A 22,837-nucleotide genomic window follows, 5' to 3' on the forward strand; every position below is an offset into this window, starting at 1 on the left:
CTTTCTAGACTATGGCAAGGTGAGGGTGGGATGGGTTTCCAGGTGACAGCAATTATTGCCATGGTTCATATCACCTGGTCCTATTTTACCACCAAGACCAACACCAGAATAGCAATACACACAAGACAGCCAACTCAGTAACCACCAATACCCCCATCACTCTGGAAGACTGAAGAGGTATCTACATTAGTGGCAGGATGGATCTCCATTTCTGCTGTATGTTTAATTGCCTTGAGGGGTTGTGTCACTTTGTAAAAGGTATTTTAATATATGTTTTTATGTAGTTAATAATTAAAAGTTTTTTTTTAATATTTATTGCTGGTAAAGTGTGTTTTAATTAATAATTGCAAAAGGTTTTCTTTTTATTACTTTACTGTTTCATCATTGATTAATATTTGCATCTTTGTTAAAGGGGCTTCATTTGTAAATCGTGGTTCTATGTTTAAGGGTTATGTTGCATATAAATGTTTATAGGGGTGAGAGACAGTTGACTCATTCCTTGACCATGTCATAAGTATAAAGTTAATTGGTTTTAAAAGTTAAATTTAATTGGTGGCTTGAGGATAAGTCTGAAACAGAAGGAGAAGTGTAGTATGCAAGCATATCGTGCATTTTATACTTTCTTATTTTAATGTGGAAATGTTTAACAATTTTTCGTTTATTCTGAATCTATGCAATTTTTTCATAATGTGTTCCAGAAAACCACTGAGTTCTTTCTAACTGCCTTTGTTATTCTCTTAAGATAATACCTATTCTGTGCATGGGAGGTATTGCTATTTTTTTTTTAAATTCTCAAACTACCATAATGCATTAAATTAATATAGGAAGAAGAAGCAGATTTTCAATATAAAACAAATTACAAAAAGCACCAATATAATTATTTATCCAGCTTTCTTTTGTAAAAATGTGTTTATAATGTAATTTTTAAAATGTGAAGATTTCTATATCTTGTCCCATTATTGTTCATGATGAGTTGAAAGCACTTATATTTAATTTAATTCAGCAGTGTGACATTGTTACAAACAGTTTGAATTTGTAGTCTGAGTTATACAGTTTGATCATTACTGGATGCATTCTTGTGGCTTTTTTTCTATTTGCTTTCCTTCATTCCCTTGTATTTTCAGATTTAATGTTCTAAGAAATTGCTACTTTTTCCTGTGTCACTTCAAATGTGTTTAGTCAGTAAAAAAGATTAACTCGGTGTATCTAGTTTATATAATTGATTCAAACTTCCCCTCTGTTTTCCAGTACTTCCTCCATACACTTCCTGTCAACAACAGTTGTATAACTAATCTACATGTACTTTGTAGAACAAATCTAGGTTTACGATTTTAGAATGTTAGTAACATTCATTCATCATGTAGTAAAGTTTCATGTCAACAAGATGACATTCATTCATCATGTACTAAAGTTTCATGTCAACAAGATGCATCTTCTAATCTGGATGCTTATCTTCACTGTCACCCTGCCAACAACATTATCAGGTAATAATAATGTTTTATCAAACTTATAAATTTCATTATTTACTTGTTCACAAAGACAATCATAGCTTTTCATAACCATAGGTTTCGATAATCATATTACAATTGTTTAAACTGAAATTAAATGAAATACATATTTTTTGTTTTTGAAATGTTAATTGAATTTAACAGATGTGTTATAAAGGTGTTACCATCAACCTTTGTAAATGTCACTTTATTTAGTAGCAGCTTGAAGAACAATACTAGGAGAAAGGGAATAATATTACTGGAATTTCCAATGGATATTTTGGATTCATATGTACTGGTTTCTAACTGGATTGTCTGGTATTATTATTTACTGGGTTTTTAACTGGGTTCACTGAGATTGATGTATACTAGGATTTCAACTGGATTCATTTTGATTTTAACTTTGATTCCAACTAAATTCATATGTATTGGGTTTTCAAGTGGATCTTTTTGGAATAACATGTACCACTAAATTCTTCTGGATTAGTATGTTCTGGGCTTTCATCTGGATTTAGTTGGACTGATGAATACTGGAAATGTACAGGACTTTCAGTGGGATTATCTTGGATTAATAAATACTGGACTTGAAACTAGATGAAATGTACATGTCTTTCAGTGAAATTGATATGAATTGGGCCTTCAACTGCATATTATTGCAATAGTATGTACTGGGTTTTATAAGTGGATCTTATGGAACTGATATGCAATGGGCTTTGAAATGAATTTTCACAAAATGTACTGGACTTTCAACTGGATTCGCTGTATTAGACTTTTAACCGGATCCTTTTGAAATGTTATTTACCAGACTTTTAACTTGATCTTCTTGCATTGGTATGTGCTGGGCTTTCAACTGATAAGCTTTCTTTAATGAATATGTGTTTGGACTGGTAGAGAGCTCACACATAATGAAAAATAGAACTTGATAACCTATATGGATAGTCACCCCTGTTGCTTACATAGTCTTTACAGCTACATGGTGTGTAGGTTCTGGTATGACATGTGAATATATACGTTTTTTTTACCTGCTTTAGTGAAATAGAAATTTTGACATTTTTATGTTTATTTGGTGTATATGCAGTTTTATCATAAACATGCGGAAGAGAAAGTCGTTGAAATTATCTTGTTCTAGTCCCTTTGTTTTTTGTTGTCTATAGCAGATGATGTCTATTCTGCCTGAGAAAATGTTGCAGAAACATATAGCTTTTCAGGTTAAATAGATTAGCACTATAATATCCTTTGTTGGTCAAGTTGACATTGTCTAAATGTAGCAGCAGACCAACGGCAACAAGGTGATGCTGTTAACGGGACAAAGAAACTCAACTTACTTGTTGAATTCAGATATGCTTTCTTTGTTAACTTCTACCTGGAGTTCTTCAAGTAAAGGGGTGGATTTAAGCCTAAATGCCTAGTCAGCTAAAACAAAATGGGGGCCTGGCAGGCTCTATTCACACCAATATTATACATCAAGTGAAAGCAAATAGGGGCCTGGTCAGCTTTAACTGACCATTAAATCTGCCCCTGAGACCCAAGCTGCCCAAATTTGATGAATATAAAGATGGCATGGATGCTTTTCTGGAGAGATATGAAAGATTTGCCCAAAGTCAGAATTGGAACAAAGGCAACTGGGCAGTCTGTCTCAGCCCACTTCTCACAATAAAAGGTCTACAAGTATATGCAGGCATGACATCAGAAGATACCATGGACTATGACAAGTTAAAAGTGGCTTTACTGAAATGATATGAACTTACTAAGAAGGTTTTCGTCGGAAGCTTGGAGGAGTCAAACTCGACACTGGCAAAACTGTATTTCAGTTTGTGGCACGTCTGCGGCGATATTTCTCCAGATCGACTGATATGGCCATGTATGAAAATAGTTTTAAGGGACTGGCAGACCTATTAGCAAAATTCATGACCACATGTTCAAGGGACATGACACTGTTCCTAAAATCGAGAGCACCAAAGGATGTAGACAAGATGATCAAGCTGGCAGAACAATATATGGAAGCCCATGGAGGTAGTATAACTGACAAGTCCAAAAATACCCATTTAAATTTGAAACCAGTAATAGCTGACCAGAAGCAGGAGTCTACCAATGGTGATAGGAGGTTAATAGTTAGAAGGGAGAAGAGATGCTATGTTTATTATAAAATGGGACACATTACAGAGGAGTTCAAGTCCATTACCAGCAAACAACAGCAGAGGTCTCTACATAAAGCAGCTGGAGCTATTTGCAGAGATGTTACTGGTAGGAAGCAAGAAAATAGTGACTGGCACTATGGAGGCTGCTGCCAAATGAAAGAGAATCAAGACTACTGGTCAGATTCAATACAAGAAAGCATAATTGATCAGTGCATGAATAATGGTCAGCTCAAGTTAGCAAATGGATCAATAGTTCCAATAATGTTTGGAGCATGTTACAAATATCAAGAGGTGACAACAAATCACAGTATGCCAATATGTGAAGGCTATGTTGGAAACAGGAAGTGAAGGTTCTACGAGACACTGGGTGCAGTAGTGCAGCAGTGAGAGCCAGTCTAGTATCCGATTATCAGATGACAGGAAAAGCAAATTTGTGTTCTAGTTGATGGGACAGTGAGATATTTTTTCATGGCAAAAATAAAGATGGATACTCCATATTATGTAGGAGACCTTGGGGCCGTATCTATGAAGAAACCACTATATGACTTGATGATAGGAAACATATCAGGTAGTAGAAATTTGGAAGAACTAGACAGAAAAAGATTGATGAAGCAACTGCAGTTATAAGAAGAGCTCAAAGGAAAGGGAGTTTCACATGAACCATTTTGAAATTATGGACAAGGGCTGAGATGTCCTGGTTTTTCGGTTTGGAAACCTGGCCACCCTATAGAAGATGGTATCTAACAAAGTATCCTTCAACATTGCACTGTTTTGTATTAGTTCAATCATCTTCATCTTTATTATTAAACTTCATTTTCCACATCTTCTGAGTTTTTGAAACTTATGAGCTGTTTCAGTGATGCATGATCCACATAAATGTTGAATTTCCTAGCATACGAGTAGTGGCAATAACTGTTTACAAACACTACAACGGCAAGAAGCAGTAGTACAGAACTAACATTCAGGAGCCATCAGTGAATGATTGTATACACAATAACGTGTTTCATGCCAAGAGAATAACACCCTGACTCCACTATATCACTGGCATTAGTATCACAAAGAATGAACAATTTTGACAAAGATAAAGTACCAATGGAACTTTGACTTAAACACCCTTTATAAACTGATACTGTTGCTGATATCTTGGAAAAGTTGACCATAAAGAAGTCAATAATACAATCCATAGCTTAGGAAACTGCAAAAATTTTTCCTTATCACAGACTGTGGCCAACTTTTAACCAATGCAAGCTTCTCAGGATTAGTAGAAATCCATTCATGTGGCCAAGAAACTCCACCTGAACACATATAACTGCATACTTTTCTAGCTTCAGTTTCAAGCCTGCCTTTCTCACTGAAACACTGTAATGCCTTATATAGTCATGAATTTCATTCTTTCATAACTAGTATAGAATTTTTTCTAAAATTTTGTGTAGGTGTTTTCAATGTAATTATGACATTCTAATTAAACCAAATGTTAAAAGGCTGTAAACATATACTAAACCTTTTACTCAGTTAAAGATTGCATACGCAACAGCTAAGAACTCGTATAACTTTTGCCTTATGTCTATTCTCCCATGGAGAAGAGTGAGTCCATCTGAAGGTGTGTGTGTGTGTTTTAATAGCATAGTCACATTGAACTATATGCTGTGTCCACTGATGGGAATTGAACCCATGATTGTAGTGTTGTAAGTCCATAGACTTACTGCTGTCTCACCAGGGGACTCCATCTCTAAGGAGTGATACAGATGCTTGTACAAATTAGTATGAACTAAGGTTTTTTTCTCCCCCATAAACTTTCTGTAATAGTTGGTAACATATGCAGCATTGAAGTCTGTAGTACTGCATGTTTTGTTTAAATTTTTCGTCTTTTCCTTTGTGAACTTCCTTTTTTTTCTGTCCTGTGAAGACATTATACAATTTTTTTTATTTTCACCCTAACTGCCACTATAGTCAATCTGTGAACGAGAAGCAGACCACTTTGGTAGTTTCACAAACCTTAGTGTCAATAGAAATTTGTTCACTAGTGTTTTGTTTGTTTGCTTTTCCTCTGCTTTCCATGTGCTATTTATTCTGTGCATAAAATTTCCAGAATCTGCATTTTGTTGATACTTGTAAACTTATCAGCTAGATATCTCTGCACCTTAATACCACAATTTTTATCACTGACACAATCAAACGCTAAAATGTCATCCCATTGCCTTTCAAAGTAAGCTTCATCAGTATCTTGAAGGTGGATGACACCTTCTTAAATGCTCCATAGTTTTGCTCTCAATATTCAGCCTGAGTTAACAATAACCAGATGACAACTTTAATATGCCAAACCCAATGGACATCTTCCAATTCATACACAAATTCGTTCCATTTGCAGCAAGTGAAAGACACATCAATGACTTTACCACAGTAATTTAAATTGGTAAATTATATCTGCAATTTACAGAGTTTCTAACACTGTATTGAGGCCATATTTTCTGTACAATTCTCAGTCAGTTATCTTGGGGTGCATTGCTAGCCATGTGTTAACCCTCAGCTGACACACTGCAGCTGAAGCAACACTAGCTATACTAGAATCTTAGTAACCCTCTATTCATAATTACAAACTAGTGATGTATATAATTGGCACTGTCCAAGCAAGAGCACGTCAGTTTTTGGATGGAAAACAGTGTGTTCTTGCATTGGTTCTATCACTACTGTATACAATGGTAACACACTGGGCTGACTGGAAAACGCCCATGTATGCAGAGATGTTGTAATTCCAAAACATGCTCATGTAGTCTACTGTTTTTAAGCTCTGACAATTAAAATTGGGTGGCTTACCATAGAGATGCAGTTCAACTAGTTAAAAAGCTTTGTTGGCAAAGAGTTCTTGCAGTTGGTTTGATTCTTGGTCAGGGACCACAACCTTTGTTCTGCAATGAGTACAAAAAACAAACTTAATCTGATATTCAATTTCTAAGTTATGAAAGGGTTCATTTTGTAACATTTATATAATACATATTATCAGTCAGTTCCGTTTTGGGTATTTTTTCTCGGTTAATGTTTTCTGAGCCAAAGTTTAATTCAAACAACTAAAGCTACATCAGAATCATATCTGGAGGTAGACAGTGAACTGGTGGAAATATTTATATCACTTATGGGAGAAAAACATTTTTAAACGGTTTCTTTTGCTTATATCATTTCCCTATAATTTTTAGTATGATTCACATCAACAACTTATTTTCCATTGCTGACTTACTAATGTTAATTGTTTAAATAGTTTATGGCTTATGTATCATTGTTTTCTTTTTTCTTTGAATTATATTCATTGCAGTCATTATCATGAATTAGTAAATTAAAATGGCTTGAAAACACATCTTATCAAGTATTTGTTTGAACATTAGTATCATGTGACCCTATTTTCTCCATATATACTATAAAGATCTCCCCCAACCAAATCAGAAATCTCTTCCCAGCAGGCACATCAACATTGAAGTAGTGTAGAATCAATGGTGAAACAACTATAGAAATTTCTTAAGCAAAGAAAGAAAACAAATTTTTTGGAACATTATATCTCATTTGAGTTGTACATGCACCTTCCTCTTCTCCTGATAATCAACCATCCAGGTCATTAAAAATATTAATTATATATAAACTATCTTTGGTTGAAAATAGGGGGAAAAAATCAATGTTGAAACAACATCAGGGATCACCATTTATTCAACTTTGAAAATATTGTGTTGAAACAATGTTGAAATAACATTGATCAACGTCTTGACCAAAATCAACTATAGTTCAGTGAAACAACATTGTGTGCCTGCTTGATTTCTTGTTACTTCTTTGGATATTGGTCAAGTAACAATTATAAGTCTGTTTTTTTCAAATAATGTAATAGTAGACTGACTCAAACATTTTATACTCCGTTCAGTCTGCTAACAAATTTAGTATGTTTTACTTACAGTTACCTTGAGCTGACATTTTAGTCTTTAATGAAGAATAAGGAGTGTATGAAGAACAGTGACCATGAATAGTTTCATGTGGACTTCAAATTTATGTTCAACATTGGCTGTGTAATAATCCTATATGGAATAAAAGTTGACAAAGATGTGGAAAATAAGTTGGATTGAACATTGAACAATATTTAATCAAACTTTGTTCAGATATTTAATGCATACATGTAAACCGCACTTGTACAAAAAACCTTATTCAGAAATACCACTTGTCTTTCTACACCACAGAGAAATATTACCTCATGTACACTGCAGTTTAAATTCCTGAGCATGCCACAAGCCTTGAACTAAGCTCCCAACCCTACACTTGTCAACATGTATAACACCAACCTGTGATGTAATCACCATTAGACTATAGTCCTCCACCAGCAGAAGGTGAACACATTCTTCAGGCATGGTAATTCCCATGAGCACTAGCATTAGAACATGGTCTTTCTTTGGTGCTGCATGTATTCAGATGTTTTCGTTTTGTTTTTTTCATAAGATGTATCAGAATTTTTGTGCTTATGGTTTCAATTTTTTGTTACTATTAGGTGGCTAATTTTGTTTGAAATTAATAACAAACCAAAAAAAAAATCATCTTTCATGTTTTTTACAAAAAAGGAACCACTGCAACATCAGTTTCATGAATTAATTGGATTATGTGTACATGTTTCTGACGTTTTTGATACTCCTTAACAAGAGTCATCCAATACTGTAATGGTGACTAGAGACAGTGACAGTCAGTGATATTACTGTTATTGTGCAATCATGTGATTATTTCTATTCTGATCTCGCATCTAGAATTCCCATCCTCCTCCTTCTCTTACTTCAACTAAGTCTGCCCCATCTTGAGTTTCACCATTGTTGTTTCCATGCCTACTTTGCTTCTTGTTCCCTTATCCTGACATGAATCAGATAGTCTCATTTTTATCCTTCACTGCTTGGATTCTATAGGTATGTGTCTTTTGTTTTCTCTCTCTCTCTCCAGTAATTTGTTGCTGAAACATATTCACCTGAAACCTTTCTTACTGTTTAGGGATCTTCTCTTTTCCTTCCTTTTTATTTCTCTCCATCTGGTCATCATTATCTTTTATTCAACCATTTTTTTTGTTCTCATGCTTCACCATCATTTCGAGACTCCCTGTCACAACTCTGTCGGCTTTATTGGGACAACTTGCACATACCTATTTTCCATCTTGACCTCAGTTTTCTTCCATTTTGTCTCCTTTATCTTAGTTTCTGGTATGTACTTTGTTAGGTTGCCCTACTTTCTGACTTTTGTCTCCTTCAATCTTCTCTCCAAGATCTCTGTCTGGCACCTTTTCTTTTATACTGGTATCTTGAACTAATGAAGATATTTAGTCATATCTTCTCACTCTGGTTTCTTTCCCTTGTAACCAGGGACCCTACCAGGTTTCTTATCATTTACAGAGTCAAGATCACCCCTCTTCTGTTCGTTGTCCACTTGTTACTATCTATGGCCACCCCTCAACTACTTTGTCTACTAATCTGTAGTCCTTCACTTGAGGATTTTCTGCACAAGCAGTTGGTGTCCATTTAACCCATGTTTGTTCATCATGAACACTATGCCTAAATCCTCTACCAAAGGAGTTTCTTCCTTTCTCTAATTTTTGATTCTTGGTAATAATGTGTCATAATGTTCAGTTTAATTCACCTAACCTTCAGAGCCCATGTAAAGATCTGTAATACAGATCAGTATGTATAATATATACTAATATCTACTGTTTTAAACTTCCTTTTTACATTTTACAATACAAGTCAGTGTAAATGTAAATCTGACATAGGATGTTTAAATTTATCATAGTGTTTAAATCATTCAATTACAGTTTTTACAAGTTATGATACTTTTGATGTTAATTTTAAGTAACTGAATTCTCAGATGTTTAACCCAAATATATTTGTTAAACATTTAGTAGCCAATTTGATCATATTTTTGTTGTTATTCAGGTTGGGGTAAATGGGAGGAGTGGTCAGGATGTTTTGGATTTTCTGAAAATCGTATACGTCTGCGAACCAGAAAATGTCTTAATGTAGATCCGGATGAGGTGATAAAATACTGTCCAGAGAGTGGTGATACAGAAACTGAAGCATGCAAGGTTAAAGTCACTTCAGGTAACTAGATGCAATTGAACATCATTATAAATTTTGAGATTTTAATTGAAATAGCAGAGGACTAACACAGCCAATGTGGGACATAGACCTTAATATTAATCTGTGATAAATGTATAACATATTACATATTTTAAAAAACTATATACTTCTGCTATTTGCTTATGTTTTCAATCAGTTTTATAGAAATTGTAATCAGGAGTGGTCATGATGCAAATAATGAGTTGCACTTTCCTGTAATAACTAAAGTGTTATCCTGAGGATAAACTGTTATTGGACAATTAACTCAAACACGTGCATTAAAATGTTACATGTACTAAATAATTTGCATTCAGTCTATTTATCTTATTAGAGACTGATTTAACACACATTCTAAAAAATGCAGATCTGTAAGTAAATTTAAATAAAATAGGTTTTAAGCTGTGAAACCAGTAAGTTTTATTGTGTATGAAATACCACGTAACTTTGTAACAACATATTTTAAGAACAGTTATCCACTGTTTGCCCACCCAAAATTTTCTAGCCCCCCAGTTTGCCCTCTCTCCAAATTAATGCTATATACATAGAGCAAATGTAATATGTATAACAAGAAAACATGTTTGCATGTGCTCTACTTTTTCATGGGATTGTTTTTTTTTTTTTTTCTTGTATGCTAGAATCAATCCACTCATAAAGGGACTTTGTTATTACCCCCCCCCAAAAAAAAACATTGCTAGATATGTTAGAATGGTCAAAAGTCTTTTGATCCTTTCCAAGATCTGTGAGTAATTTGGGGCTTCATATATCAATACAACGTAGTTTTTGAAACCCAAAGTTGGCTCAATGTAATTTAGCATGCTAAAATTTGGAGGGAGTAATGAGTCCCTCTCAAATTACACATGAGTATAAGATGTCTTGTTTTTCCCTCTCAAAGTTTTGCTTACCCTCCTCTTCCAAATTTTGGGGGCCGGTGTTGCCACTGTATATTAACAATATTACAGCATTCTCTCCCACAAGAAAGTACATGTGACACCTTAGTTGACAGACCAAATTCTATGAATAACAACAACAAAAAAACTTTATAGCTCTATTGACCACTATTCTCTATCAAAAATACATGCTCAACACATACAGAAATTTTGAATTGTTTTTATATTAAGTACGAGGCTTATAACACATAGTATGCCTGCATACCACAACAAGAATTTTAGAAATGAAGCAAAAAATTATCTTACTTCTAAGCTTTGGATTATCAAGAAAATGGTTAATATAATAAGAACAGGTTTCACATTTGTGCTGATTAAATAAAATTTCCTTACATTTTCAATAATAAATTCATACTGTAGCTTCCAACTTAACTAAGCTGTCATTTATCTAGTGTTGCATCATAAGAAAAGATAATATAATCTAAGGAACTTGATAGTATAAGCAAAATGGTATAACCTTGTAAACTACCAATTCATGTGTATAAGCTAGCTACATGTATTATATTTTTGCATAGCTAGTTTATACCAGTAATTTGAAATGAACAAATTCACAAACAGTTAATTCAAAAGTATTTACTAAACATTTAGTAGACAATTTGATCAGACTTTTTATATTATTTTTCAGGATGGGGTAAATGGGAGGAATGGTCAGGATGTTTTGGATTTTCTGATAATCTTATACGTGTGCGAACCAGAAAATGCCTTAATGTAGATCCAGCTGAGGTGATAAAATACTGTCCAGAGAGTGGTGATACAGAAACTGAAGCATGCAAGGTTGAAGTCATTCCAGGTAACTAGGTGCAGTTGAACAATATCATGTCAAAGCATCAGGGACTTTGAGATTTATATGAAATAGTGGAGGATCAAGGACATTGATGTTAATCTTAATCCATAGTAATTATAGATGCAATAAATGTTAAAATAAATGGACAAGGTCGAATTCCAACTTTGACATCAGCAATAAATTCAAGATATCCCAATTAGACATACTGTTACGTTTCTGGTCATTAGTTAATTTCCCGTATAATTTCTTTCCGATGAAACTTTAGCTACACAAGTCCTTTCTTAGATAAAACTAGTTTACTCTTTCTCAATTCAACTTTGCAATACACTTAATTTCCACTGCCAATTTAACTTAACTAATTTTATAAAAACATGTTATAATTCACAGGGAACGATTTATGCACTTACTTACTACCGTGCTTGACTCAATTGTCCGTCTCTGTCTGCAATTCTATCCCGATTAATTGTCTGGTGCACTTATGTACAAGAATAGAGGGTGTCTAGCAAATACTGGATTATTCGTGATGTTTCCTGATCTTTCTAGAACACATTATGTGTTACCAGCATCACATGACTTCCGCTGTCGTAACAATACTGATGTTTTATTGTTATTGAAACACTATTGTACAAAAAAACTGTTCACTTCTGCCATTTTTTTAGTTATGTATGCAAACAGTCTCATGGAAACAGTAACCAGGAGAGATCACTATGTATATAACATGCCATGCTGATTGTAATAACTAGATAGAGTGCAACTCTTAGGATTAATTGATATTGTTTAATTCATTGAAATACATGCATTGAAATGTAGCTCCTGCTGAATAATATGCATCAAATTTATCTTTTTCATTCGAAAATATTTTAGAATATGTTCAAAGAATATAGATCTGTATATAACTGAGTTCTAAAAAGTTTTAACCCATGAGACCAGTAGATTTTATTGAATTAAAAATATCACATAATGTTGTAACAACATATATCAATAAAAATGATACATTGTAATTACCGAAATACTTAACAGGTGTTTTAAAAATTAAAAAGAAAAATGTCTTGGGTATTACATCGGGAAATATCAAATAAATGTTTCTGATAATAAGAATAGATTTCATATTTTTGCTGAATAAATAAAATTTCTTTACATTTTTAATAAGAAATTCATACTGTAGCTTCCAACTTAATTAAGCTTTCATTTATCTAGTGTTGCATCATAAGAAAAGAGAACATAGTCTAAGGAACTTAATAGTATAAGCAAAATAATATAACCCCCTGTAAACTACCAATTCATGTGTATAAGTTAGATTCATGTATTATATTTTTGCGTAGCTAGTTTATATATAAGAATCTTAATTTTTACACCACGAATGACCAAGCTCAGGCCTAAGAACAGTTAACTATTAAAAACAAATTAAGTTTACTGTTTTTCACTTCCCTTAGATTTATATTTACAGTGACACTTATCTGTCTTTTCAATTATTAATGAAGAATGGAGAGACTGGGGAGAATGGTCATCGTGTACAGTTTCATGTGGTCTTGGAACACGTGTTCGATATCGATCTTGCAATAATCCTGAACAATACAATGGTAGAAAAAGTTGTAGAGAAGAAGATAAATCAGACACTGAACAGTGTTTTACAGATCCTTGTTCAGGTATTTAATTATTTAAATGTAAACCACACTTCTGCTTGAAACCTTGTTCTGGTGAAATATTCTTGATGTATCAGTTATCTTTCTGGAAACAAAATTAATTAGTTAGATATGCGTTAACCATCTTTCTGGTAGGAACTTTGCGCTAGAATTAAACATTTACACATAAACCATACGGTTAATAGAAATTTAAGAAACCTTAAATGTTTTGTCTTTCTGTTTCAAATGTGATATTCCTTGTAAGTTAAACTGAAAATAAAATAAGCCAAGTGAAATAACCCCAACAGGTTAAACTGAATCCAAATGCTTAACCTCTAGTTAAGCTGAACAGACTCTGATTCCCTCAAAAGTCAGTCTGATTCAATCCAAAGTGAAAATTAAAAAACATGCTTGCTTAAACAAACATTAAATCCCAAACTCTGTGTGAACTCTTAATGCTCTCGAGGTCTTAAAAACAAAAGTCTAAAACTAATGTGAGAAGATATCTATTCTTAAGGTCAACAGAACACTGAAGATCTGTAAAAACTCTTACACTCTGTGAGAGGATGCTGACCTTATAAACTAAATAACAAGACCAAATTAGCTTCGAACCCAATGTTTAGCAAGTGGTCCATGTTTTCATAGTATCTCATGTGCAAAGGTTGTCAGTGTTAGATATACACAACTGTTTAACTTAATGCGAGTATTATGATTTAGATGGTTTAAGTATAGCACGAGTGATAAAATTATTTATTTTTAGAAGCGATAGTTTATTACAGGTTTGTTTTTGTAACTGTGTACAAATCATATGTTATGTAGTTTAGTTGTTGTGAGTTGACATCATGTTATTCGAACCTTATGAATTTTTTTCGTTGGTTTCAATGAGTAATGTTGCATTATAATGTCTATTAGAATGTGTAACATTTGAGACTGCTGTTGTGTGTGTGTGTGTATATATGCATCGATAAAGTTAGTAGCTAAGAAGTTCATTAGATAAAGAGATAGATCTAAACTGTGTGACTGTGAGTTTAGCCGTAAAGAGTGTATAGTGGCTCTTTTTTATTAGAGAGAAATTATCGCAGATTGTATTGCAACAACAGAGAAGAGAAGAATCATTCGTCTTGTCAATTTTGTTCTAAAATAAGTGTTTTAATATATTATTTTAAAATAAATGGACTGTGCCATTTGTTTATTGTTCAAATTTATTGCCAACAAGTCATAGGCACCTACTGTAAAGAATCTGGCTCTTCCATACATAATCTGACAGTTAGCCACTAGTCATTATCAGATTTGCCAACAGAAAATCCGTTGTTTCTTTAAGTATATTATAAGTTATGTTTCTCGTAAGGCTACTTCGAAAACAAATGATTACAAACACACCATGTGCCTACCAAAAGGGGAAGTTTAATTACTTGTTTGAGTTCCTTACTGTGTCTAAACTTAGAAAAATTCAATAATTTTAAACATCTTACATATTAAGACAGTTAATAAGGTTCTGAACTCCATCAGTAAAGCATTTGTCCATAGTATCTTCAATAGTTTGATATTTATAATTTCCAATTACGTGTTTTACAAGAACATATGGTTCTGTACTATAATAACAACATTTGCTGTTTCTGTATTTTCTCTAGCTTACAGTGATTAATCACAATGGAAAGAGATATGGTAACAGTAATCAAATGTAAATATTTAAAAAGAATACCAGGTGCAGTTAATGCCATCTCAGATTTTGTTCTTCACAATTACTTTTTTTTAAATCCTAGTTTGAGATGTTTTTTCTTATTGTTTTAAATCATACATAATAACAGCCAGTGCATTTTACAAAAATCCATGTTTAGTTTTTTAGATTTCAGTTTATTCCAGTAATCACTAATATTTTCCTTTTTTCATTATTCTAACTTAAAATTATTAGGCTTAAAATTAACTGTTTAACTTGGTTAATATTCAGAGTTGTACAGCGTTTTTTCTGTTTTGTGTGTGTGTGCATTTAGGAATTTAGCTTGGTCATAGATTAATATGTGTAATCTAAATAAATAAAATCTGTAGTTTTTAAGACATCATCTTAACATTTTTTTTATTTGCCAACATTGAGTTTGAGCTCATATATCACAGTGATCGGTACAACTTACCAGAACTTAACATTCTAATATTTTTCTCACTATAGTTTAAAGTTAATTAATGTTCACTCAGTCTGTTATAGTTTTTACAAATTATAATATCTTTGATGTATTGGTAATTTTAAGTGACTGAATTCTCAGATGTTTAACCCAAAGATATTTGTTAAACATTTAGTAGCCAATTTGATGAGACTTTTGTGATTATATTTCAGGTTGGGGTAAATGGGAGGAATGGTCAGGATGTTTTGGATTTTCTGATAATTTTATACGTGTGCGAACCAGAAAATGCCTTAATGTAGATCCAGCTGAGGTGATAAAATACTGTCCAGAGAGTGGTGATACAGAAACTGAAGCATGCAAGGTTGAAGTCACTCCAGGTAACTAGATGCAGTTGACCATCACCATAAACTTTGATATTTTATTTGAAATAACAAAATATCAAATTAGTCAGTCTAAGACACTGACCTTAGTTTTGATCTTTGATAAATGTAAATTATTAAAGAAAATGAATGTTAAAATAACTAGACGAGGCTAAATTTCAACTTTGACATCAGTAGTATATATGTAAGATATCCCAGTTACTGAAACAATAATGTATACTTCTACCACTTCCTAGTTATGTCTGCAACAAATTGTACAGAAACTGTAATCTGAAAAGATCATTATAAAGGTGCTACACTAATTTCTTGTAATAACTAGAGAGAGAGTGTTACCTTTATGACAAATTTTTACTGGCCAGTTTACTTACACATGTACATTACAATGTAGCTCATGCTAAGTAATTTGCGTTCTATTTATTTGTTTCTCAGAAAATGTTTTACCAAATGTCATAAAGCAGTGTTAGTCAACATTTTTTATACCAGGGACCAGCTTGCTGCTTCCCTAAACTATCGCAGACCACTAAAATGCAAGTACAACAAAAGACTATTATGATTTACCTATGAATATTCTATCAGTTTTTGTTTATTTGTTGTGAAAGTCCATGGACCAGCATGTGATGGGCCAGCCCCAGTCCATGAACCAATGGTTGGAAATCATAATTTAAGTAACTTTGAGTTGAAAGAGGTTTTAAGCTGTGAAACAAGTACATTTTATTACTTTTAGAATACCACGTAATTTTGTAATAACATATATCTACTATAATTGTTTAAATATTTATCAGGCATTTTAAAACTGAAGAATAAGATTATCTTAGGTTTTACGTTTGGACAGGGTCAAATTCAGACCACATTGAACCCATAAGTAACTTCAGTTCTGTGTTCCCTTTTCTCCACAAAGCCTCTTTTTTTTTTTTTCAACTGAAATTTATCCTATCAAAACAAGGTTTTACCAAATAAGATTATTTTAGAATACTCCAGTTTCACACTTAAAAACATTTCTGCAAAGGATATTAAAAAAGCATAATCATTGTGGCCTAATTTTCCTTTTGATTAGTTCAGACCTTGCTTTGGATTATCAAGTGAATGTTTAAAATAATACAAATAACATTCTTATTTGATTGAATAATAAAATTCCCCTTCAGGGGTAAAGCCATTCTTTTTCTGGTGAGGAGGTTGTGGTGCGCTGCACTCTACATCTTGTGGGTATACCTACTGTGGTATTTAGGAAGTGAACCATCTTCAACAGTAAATTTTGTTTGTTGGGTACAGGGGAGACTAAGGCACAGTTTTGGGTAGCTTCAGCTCCAGTAAATCCCACTTACCATCATTCCTGATCCAATTAAATGTTTAATAAGAAGTTTATGTTGTAGCTTTCAAATTTATTACTCTGTTACTTATCCCCTGTCAAGATGCTACAATTGCAAACAAATAAAATCTGATATAGTTGACTGTATAACAACAGGGTCTAACCATATGTAAACGTTAAGTTCATCAGTGAACTCTAAAGCTGTCCTTTAGTATTATAGTTTTTGCAAAACTGTTTTTATTTGCAAAAATTTTACAGTTTTTATGTTAAGGATAAGCAAACTGAAATGTCAAAAGAATAAACTTTGATGATAAATAGTTAAGTTTTAAACATATGTAAAAAAAAATAAAAATTATCAACTATAATTAATTGTTAGACTTAACTGATCAGGTAGGCTACTGACCATAACAATGATGCATGTTATTTAAATATATATATTTTAGTTTAATTTGTCAAACAAACTGATGATTGTCATTTCTTTAATAGTTAATAAAAGGGTTGATAACAATTTAGTAGTATGCTGGGATACATCAAAATATCATTAAGTAACATATTTTTGCATGATAGTGCTAAGATATAGTGATTTAAATATTATTATGTACTCCATGTTTCATCTGACAGACATAATTGTTTTAATAAAGTTTTTAGTTCATCTATTTTATAGAAATACTAGAATTTTCTTAAGTTTTGTCAAATGCAAAATACCAGTACTCATAATGTTAAACAATGAAATTAAGCATTTAAACTTTCTAACACAAGTCTCACTATGAATTAAATTTGATAATATACACTAGCTGACCACTTTATTAGAACCTATACCTAATAATGGGTTGAACCACCTTTCACCCGAATAACAGCCATGATACGACATGAAATAGTATCCACAAAGTACTGGAAGGTGTCCAGTCATTAATATATGATGGTGCAAGGTAAGCTGAGGATCCTCACAGTGAGACCCAAGTCTGAAAGGGTAGATAGGTCATAATAAATATATATATATATATATCTTACACATTTTAATTAGAACACTCCTGTATAGTTTGAAACGATTTAGGTCAGAAGTTGTTTGGTGTTACATAATGTTCTAAAAAGATTAGCACATGAGACTGGCATAACTTCATATATTCACATTCCCGCAATTGGCTACTTATTAGTTTAGAATCATGAATGTTGTGCAAAATATTACTTGATTTGAAATATCTGAGAGAAAATGAAACTTCTAGTATGTATTATCTAGGATACAATATTCATATTAATCAATATTATTTAAAACTAGCAGAGACCTGCAAAACATTTACAGTTAAATTAGTGTCTTTATTGCAACAGTACTTCTTTAATTATTTCTATGAATAAATAAACTTATAATGTTATTCTATGACCTAACGTTATACCTTTTTAAAAACTTTGATAAGCTTTTAATATGTTGATGTACAAAATATCTCCTAAAGCATGTTTGCATGAGCCCTTTTGTTTATATCCATTGAAATGAAGTGCTCGTACATTCACATTTAGATAGTAAGGTGCATGTGCAGTTTCAGGACAGACAAAAAGAGACATTTTCATTTTAAAAAACATTGTTTTAGTGCTTAAACCACAAGTCTTCTATAAAAGTGACTGTTGTGTTAATTGCATGCTTTTCAACTTGAAATTTCCTGAGGAATCATTAAGAATTATAATTTTGGGCTATACAGGAAAACTTGGTTTATAGAGGTTGTTAGATATACATGACTGTTTAAGTTTAATAAGAGTGTTATGATTTAGATAGTTTATATAGTGCCAGGGTTAAATTTTGTTATTTTTAGAAGTGATAGTTTATTGCTGGTTTGTTTTTGTAACTGTTTATGAATCATGCTTTGCATTTTCAGTAGTTATGAATTGGTGATTGTTGTATTATTGCATCATGTCACTAGAACCTCATTGTTTTAATTGAGTATTATTGTATCATAATATCTGGTAGTGTGTGGAATACTCTAGAACTCTGTTGGGGTATAAATATGTGCTGGAGATTTAGTTAGATAGATAGATTTAGCCATTGTGAGTTTAGCCCTAAAGAGTGTATAGTGGCAATTTTTAAAGTGAAATTATCATAGATTGTATTGTAATAACAGAGTAGAGAAGAATTATTTGTCTTGTCAATTGTGTTCTAAAGTAACTGAACTAGCCTGTGTGGACATTGACAAAAAAAAAGAGAGACAATTATTCAAAGCTCTGGATACAACTGTGATAACAAATAGTGTTACAAATATTTGTATATATGTTTGACTTGTTTTAATATATTATTGTAAAGCAAGTGGACTGCATGCTGTTTGTTTATTGTTGAAATTTATTGCCAACAAATCACAGATGCCTACTGTAAAGAATCAGGCCTGTACAAAACCCGACAGAGGTTAACCTGATCAAGGCAATACCAATGGAGAAATATGAATTTTGGTTAAACAATAGAACATGATAAATAATGCTCAGTCTAATACAACACCAACAGAAAGTTACAAATGAGGTATAATTAATAACTGTGATATTGGACTACATGAAATACCTTTGTAAACAGTACTTAACATGAAGCATTACTGTAGAAAAAATAAGATTCTTGTGTCTGTACAGTAGAGATTAGCAAGTAGCAGTTGATGTATGAATAACTAATTATTGACTTCATGTGATTCTCACTAACTTTTATTTACTTTATCCTTGCTGGATAATGAGGAAAGTGACACAGTTTTAGCTGATACAAACAAAGCATTCTGATCCATTAGTTGATAAGAGTGTTTGTTAAACCTCATAAGAGTAAAGTATAGAATCATGATACACTGGATATTTTTATCTCCTGTTTTGAGTAAATGACACAAATGTTGTTTTATTCAGTTTTTTCAAATTTTACAAGTTAAATTTGAATTATATTTATTTGAAAAATTTGTTGTCTGTTAGAGACTGAATAGGATTTTTTCAACATATTTTAAATAGAAATATTACAGTTAAGATTGGTTAGTTTTTGTAGAATATATTCTTGAAATTTACAGAATCGAATGATCATAGTGATCCTACAATATGAATCTCAACATTATGTAAATAATGATTTTCTCTGGAAGAAACAAAATAAAGATGATACAAACACATTTTAAGGAGGGAGGTGTAGAAGTTTGAAATTAATCAATTCTTAAAACACTATTCACCTAAAGCTAATAGAAATAACATGCATATGCCATAATAAAAAGAAATAAACACATATTTACATAATGTATTTGATATAAGATGTAGACTAGTATTAGTGTTTTTCTAGTATTAGGAACTATAGATATCTATGAATTAAACACCCTTCTGATAAGAATAACATATTATTATTTAAAGAGGAATCATTTTCAGTAAAAATTATGATAAGTGATAGACAACTTTATTTAAAAAACATAAAATAACATGTCTGAAAAATGGAAATTGAGTTACAGTCTTCAAACCTAATTTAATTCAAAATGTATTTTTTCCTGGTCTCATGTTCCATGATAGGTCATCAGTAAGTTTCCAGACTTACGATGTTAAAATCTTTTAATTCAAGACTAAAATAGAGATGTGTGAATAATATATTCTATTAACCCTATGTGCACAGGTTGGAGTTAAAATCTGCATTCCCCAAACTTATACAGAATGTCATTCAATGTGGTATAAATTTGATGTAAGAGTTATCAGCATTCCATGTTAACCTACAATGCTGATTTCACAACAGTTCATGTTCGAGTGGAGAAAATATGAGAGAAATGTACAGGGATACCGAAACAAAACCTTAGACGTGCCTTTAGGAGTTTGTAGAGGTTATGCAAATGCAATTTGCAAAATGTATGAGGGTAAAAGTATTTTTATTCTTACGTATGAACACCATTTTGCACTCTGACTTGTTAGATCAGAGTCAGACTGGCTTCAACATTTTACAAATGTATCTTTAGATCCAAAACTTTAGTAACACATCTGATTTGTTTAGTGAAACAGAATTATACTGTTGACTAAAACCTAGCCACATTTTGTGAAAATACACTTCGTAAATTCAATGATTTCATTGCACTGCTTGCCCATTTGTCTGATTATGACTTCTAGAAAGTTGCCAAAAACATGCTTAACATGAACGAAACTGACCGTGAGTGAAAACTATGTGCTATGTGTTTTGTGAAACTGATAAATCCTACAATACAAGATTACATCAACAATTACTGAAACTGATAAATCCTACAATATAAGATTACATCAACAATTACCGAAACTGACAAATCCTACAATATAAGATTACATCAACAATTACTGAAACTGATAAATCCTACAATAAAAGATTACATCAACAGTTACTGAAACTGATAAATCCTACAATATAAGTGTACATCAACAATTATTGGAACTGATAAATCCTACAATATAAGATTACATCAACAGTTACTGAAACTGATAAATCCTACAATATAAGTGTACATCAACAATTATTGAAACTGATAAATCCTACAATATTAAAGTACATTAACAATTACTGAAACTGATAAATTCTACAGTATAAGATTACATCAACAATTACTGAAATTGATAAATCCTACAATATAAGATTACATTAACATTTACTGAAACTGACAAATCCTACAATATAAGATTACATCAACAGTTACTGAAACTGATAAATCCTACAATATAAGTGTACATCAACAATTATTGAAACTGATAAATCCTACAATATTAAAGTACATTAACAATTACTGAAACTGATAAATTCCTGAATATAAGATTACATCAACAATTACTGAAATTGATAAATCCTACAATATAAGTGTACATCAACAATTATTGAAACTGATAAATCCTACAATAAAAGTGTACATCAATAGTTACTGAAACTGATAAATCCTACAATATAAGATTACATTAACTATTACTGAAACTGATAAATCCTACAATATAATATTACATTGACATTTACTGAAACTGATAAATCCTACAATATAATATTACATTGACATTTACTGAAACTGATAAATCCTACAATATAATATTACATTGACATTTACTGAAACTGATAAATCCCACCCTATAAGGCTACATCAACAAGTACTGAAACTAATAAATCCCACTCTATAAGGCAAAGTCAGCAGTTACTGAAACTAATAAATCCCACTCTATAAGGCAAAGTCAGCAGTTACTGAAACTAATAAATCCCACTCTATAAGGCAAAGTCAGCAGTTACTGAAACTAATAAATCCCACCTTATGAGATTATTACTGAATTAAAGTAAAAAGTGTATCCATTCTTTTAACTTTATTTTAGTTCATGGAGCTTGGGGAACTTGGAGTAAATTTGGTTTATGTTCAGTCACCTGTGGCAGTGGGGTGAGGCTTCGTACTCGAGAATGCAACAATCCCCCTGCAACCTTTGGAGGACATCAGTGTCCTGGAATTTCAGTAGAAAAACTAGTGTGTGAACAAGGAGAATGCCCAAGTAAGTCTTTAATTAATTATATTTATAAGATTCTGTGAAAGAATGATATTTACTTACCCACTTATATTTGTTTTTTAAATCAAAAGTAACAGCAGATGAATGCATCTTTTACTCAATACAAAATTCTATAAATAAATATTGTAAGTGAACATATGTCTTAGTTACTGTAGTCCTTTTTTTATCTAATAATGTCCAAAAACAGTGAGCAATTATTGGTTGCAAACATGAACAAAATATAGATACTGAAAAAAATAATTTACATATGAAACTATGTGTTTTAGAGCATTACCAATTTACAAATAAACTTGCCCATTGCTGTTAATTTTATATACATACAAAGTTTCATGCATAAAACTTAGTGTCGACTGAAGAATCACTGAAAGCTATGGATCTGTTTTTGCTATAATAATCAAGCAGTACAGTGTTATCAAAGCTATCAAAGGATTTTGTCCAAGTTTTTATAATTATGACTGGTGTGACTGTGGAGTG

General features: G+C 32.0%; 1 protein-coding gene across 1 annotated transcript in view; it reads left to right on the forward strand.

Annotated features, from left to right (window-relative positions):
• The first annotated feature begins 1,311 nt into the window (after positions 1–1,311).
• LOC106468255 (A disintegrin and metalloproteinase with thrombospondin motifs adt-1-like) overlaps positions 1,312–22,837 on the forward strand; it is a 41,004-nt gene continuing 19,478 nt past the window's right edge. Inside the window, exons 1-6 of the mRNA XM_013928673.2 lie at positions 1,312–1,484; positions 9,559–9,723; positions 11,311–11,475; positions 12,951–13,115; positions 15,421–15,585; positions 22,178–22,348. Coding sequence (XP_013784127.1) covers positions 1,337–1,484; positions 9,559–9,723; positions 11,311–11,475; positions 12,951–13,115; positions 15,421–15,585; positions 22,178–22,348 — 979 coding nt within the window. The 5' untranslated portion in view covers positions 1,312–1,336. The remainder of the gene's footprint in view (positions 1,485–9,558; positions 9,724–11,310; positions 11,476–12,950; positions 13,116–15,420; positions 15,586–22,177; positions 22,349–22,837) is intronic.

Source organism: Limulus polyphemus, unplaced genomic scaffold (genome assembly GCF_000517525.1).
Source record: "Limulus polyphemus unplaced genomic scaffold, Limulus_polyphemus-2.1.2 Scaffold2936, whole genome shotgun sequence".
Lineage (NCBI taxonomy): Eukaryota > Metazoa > Arthropoda > Merostomata > Xiphosura > Limulidae > Limulus > Limulus polyphemus.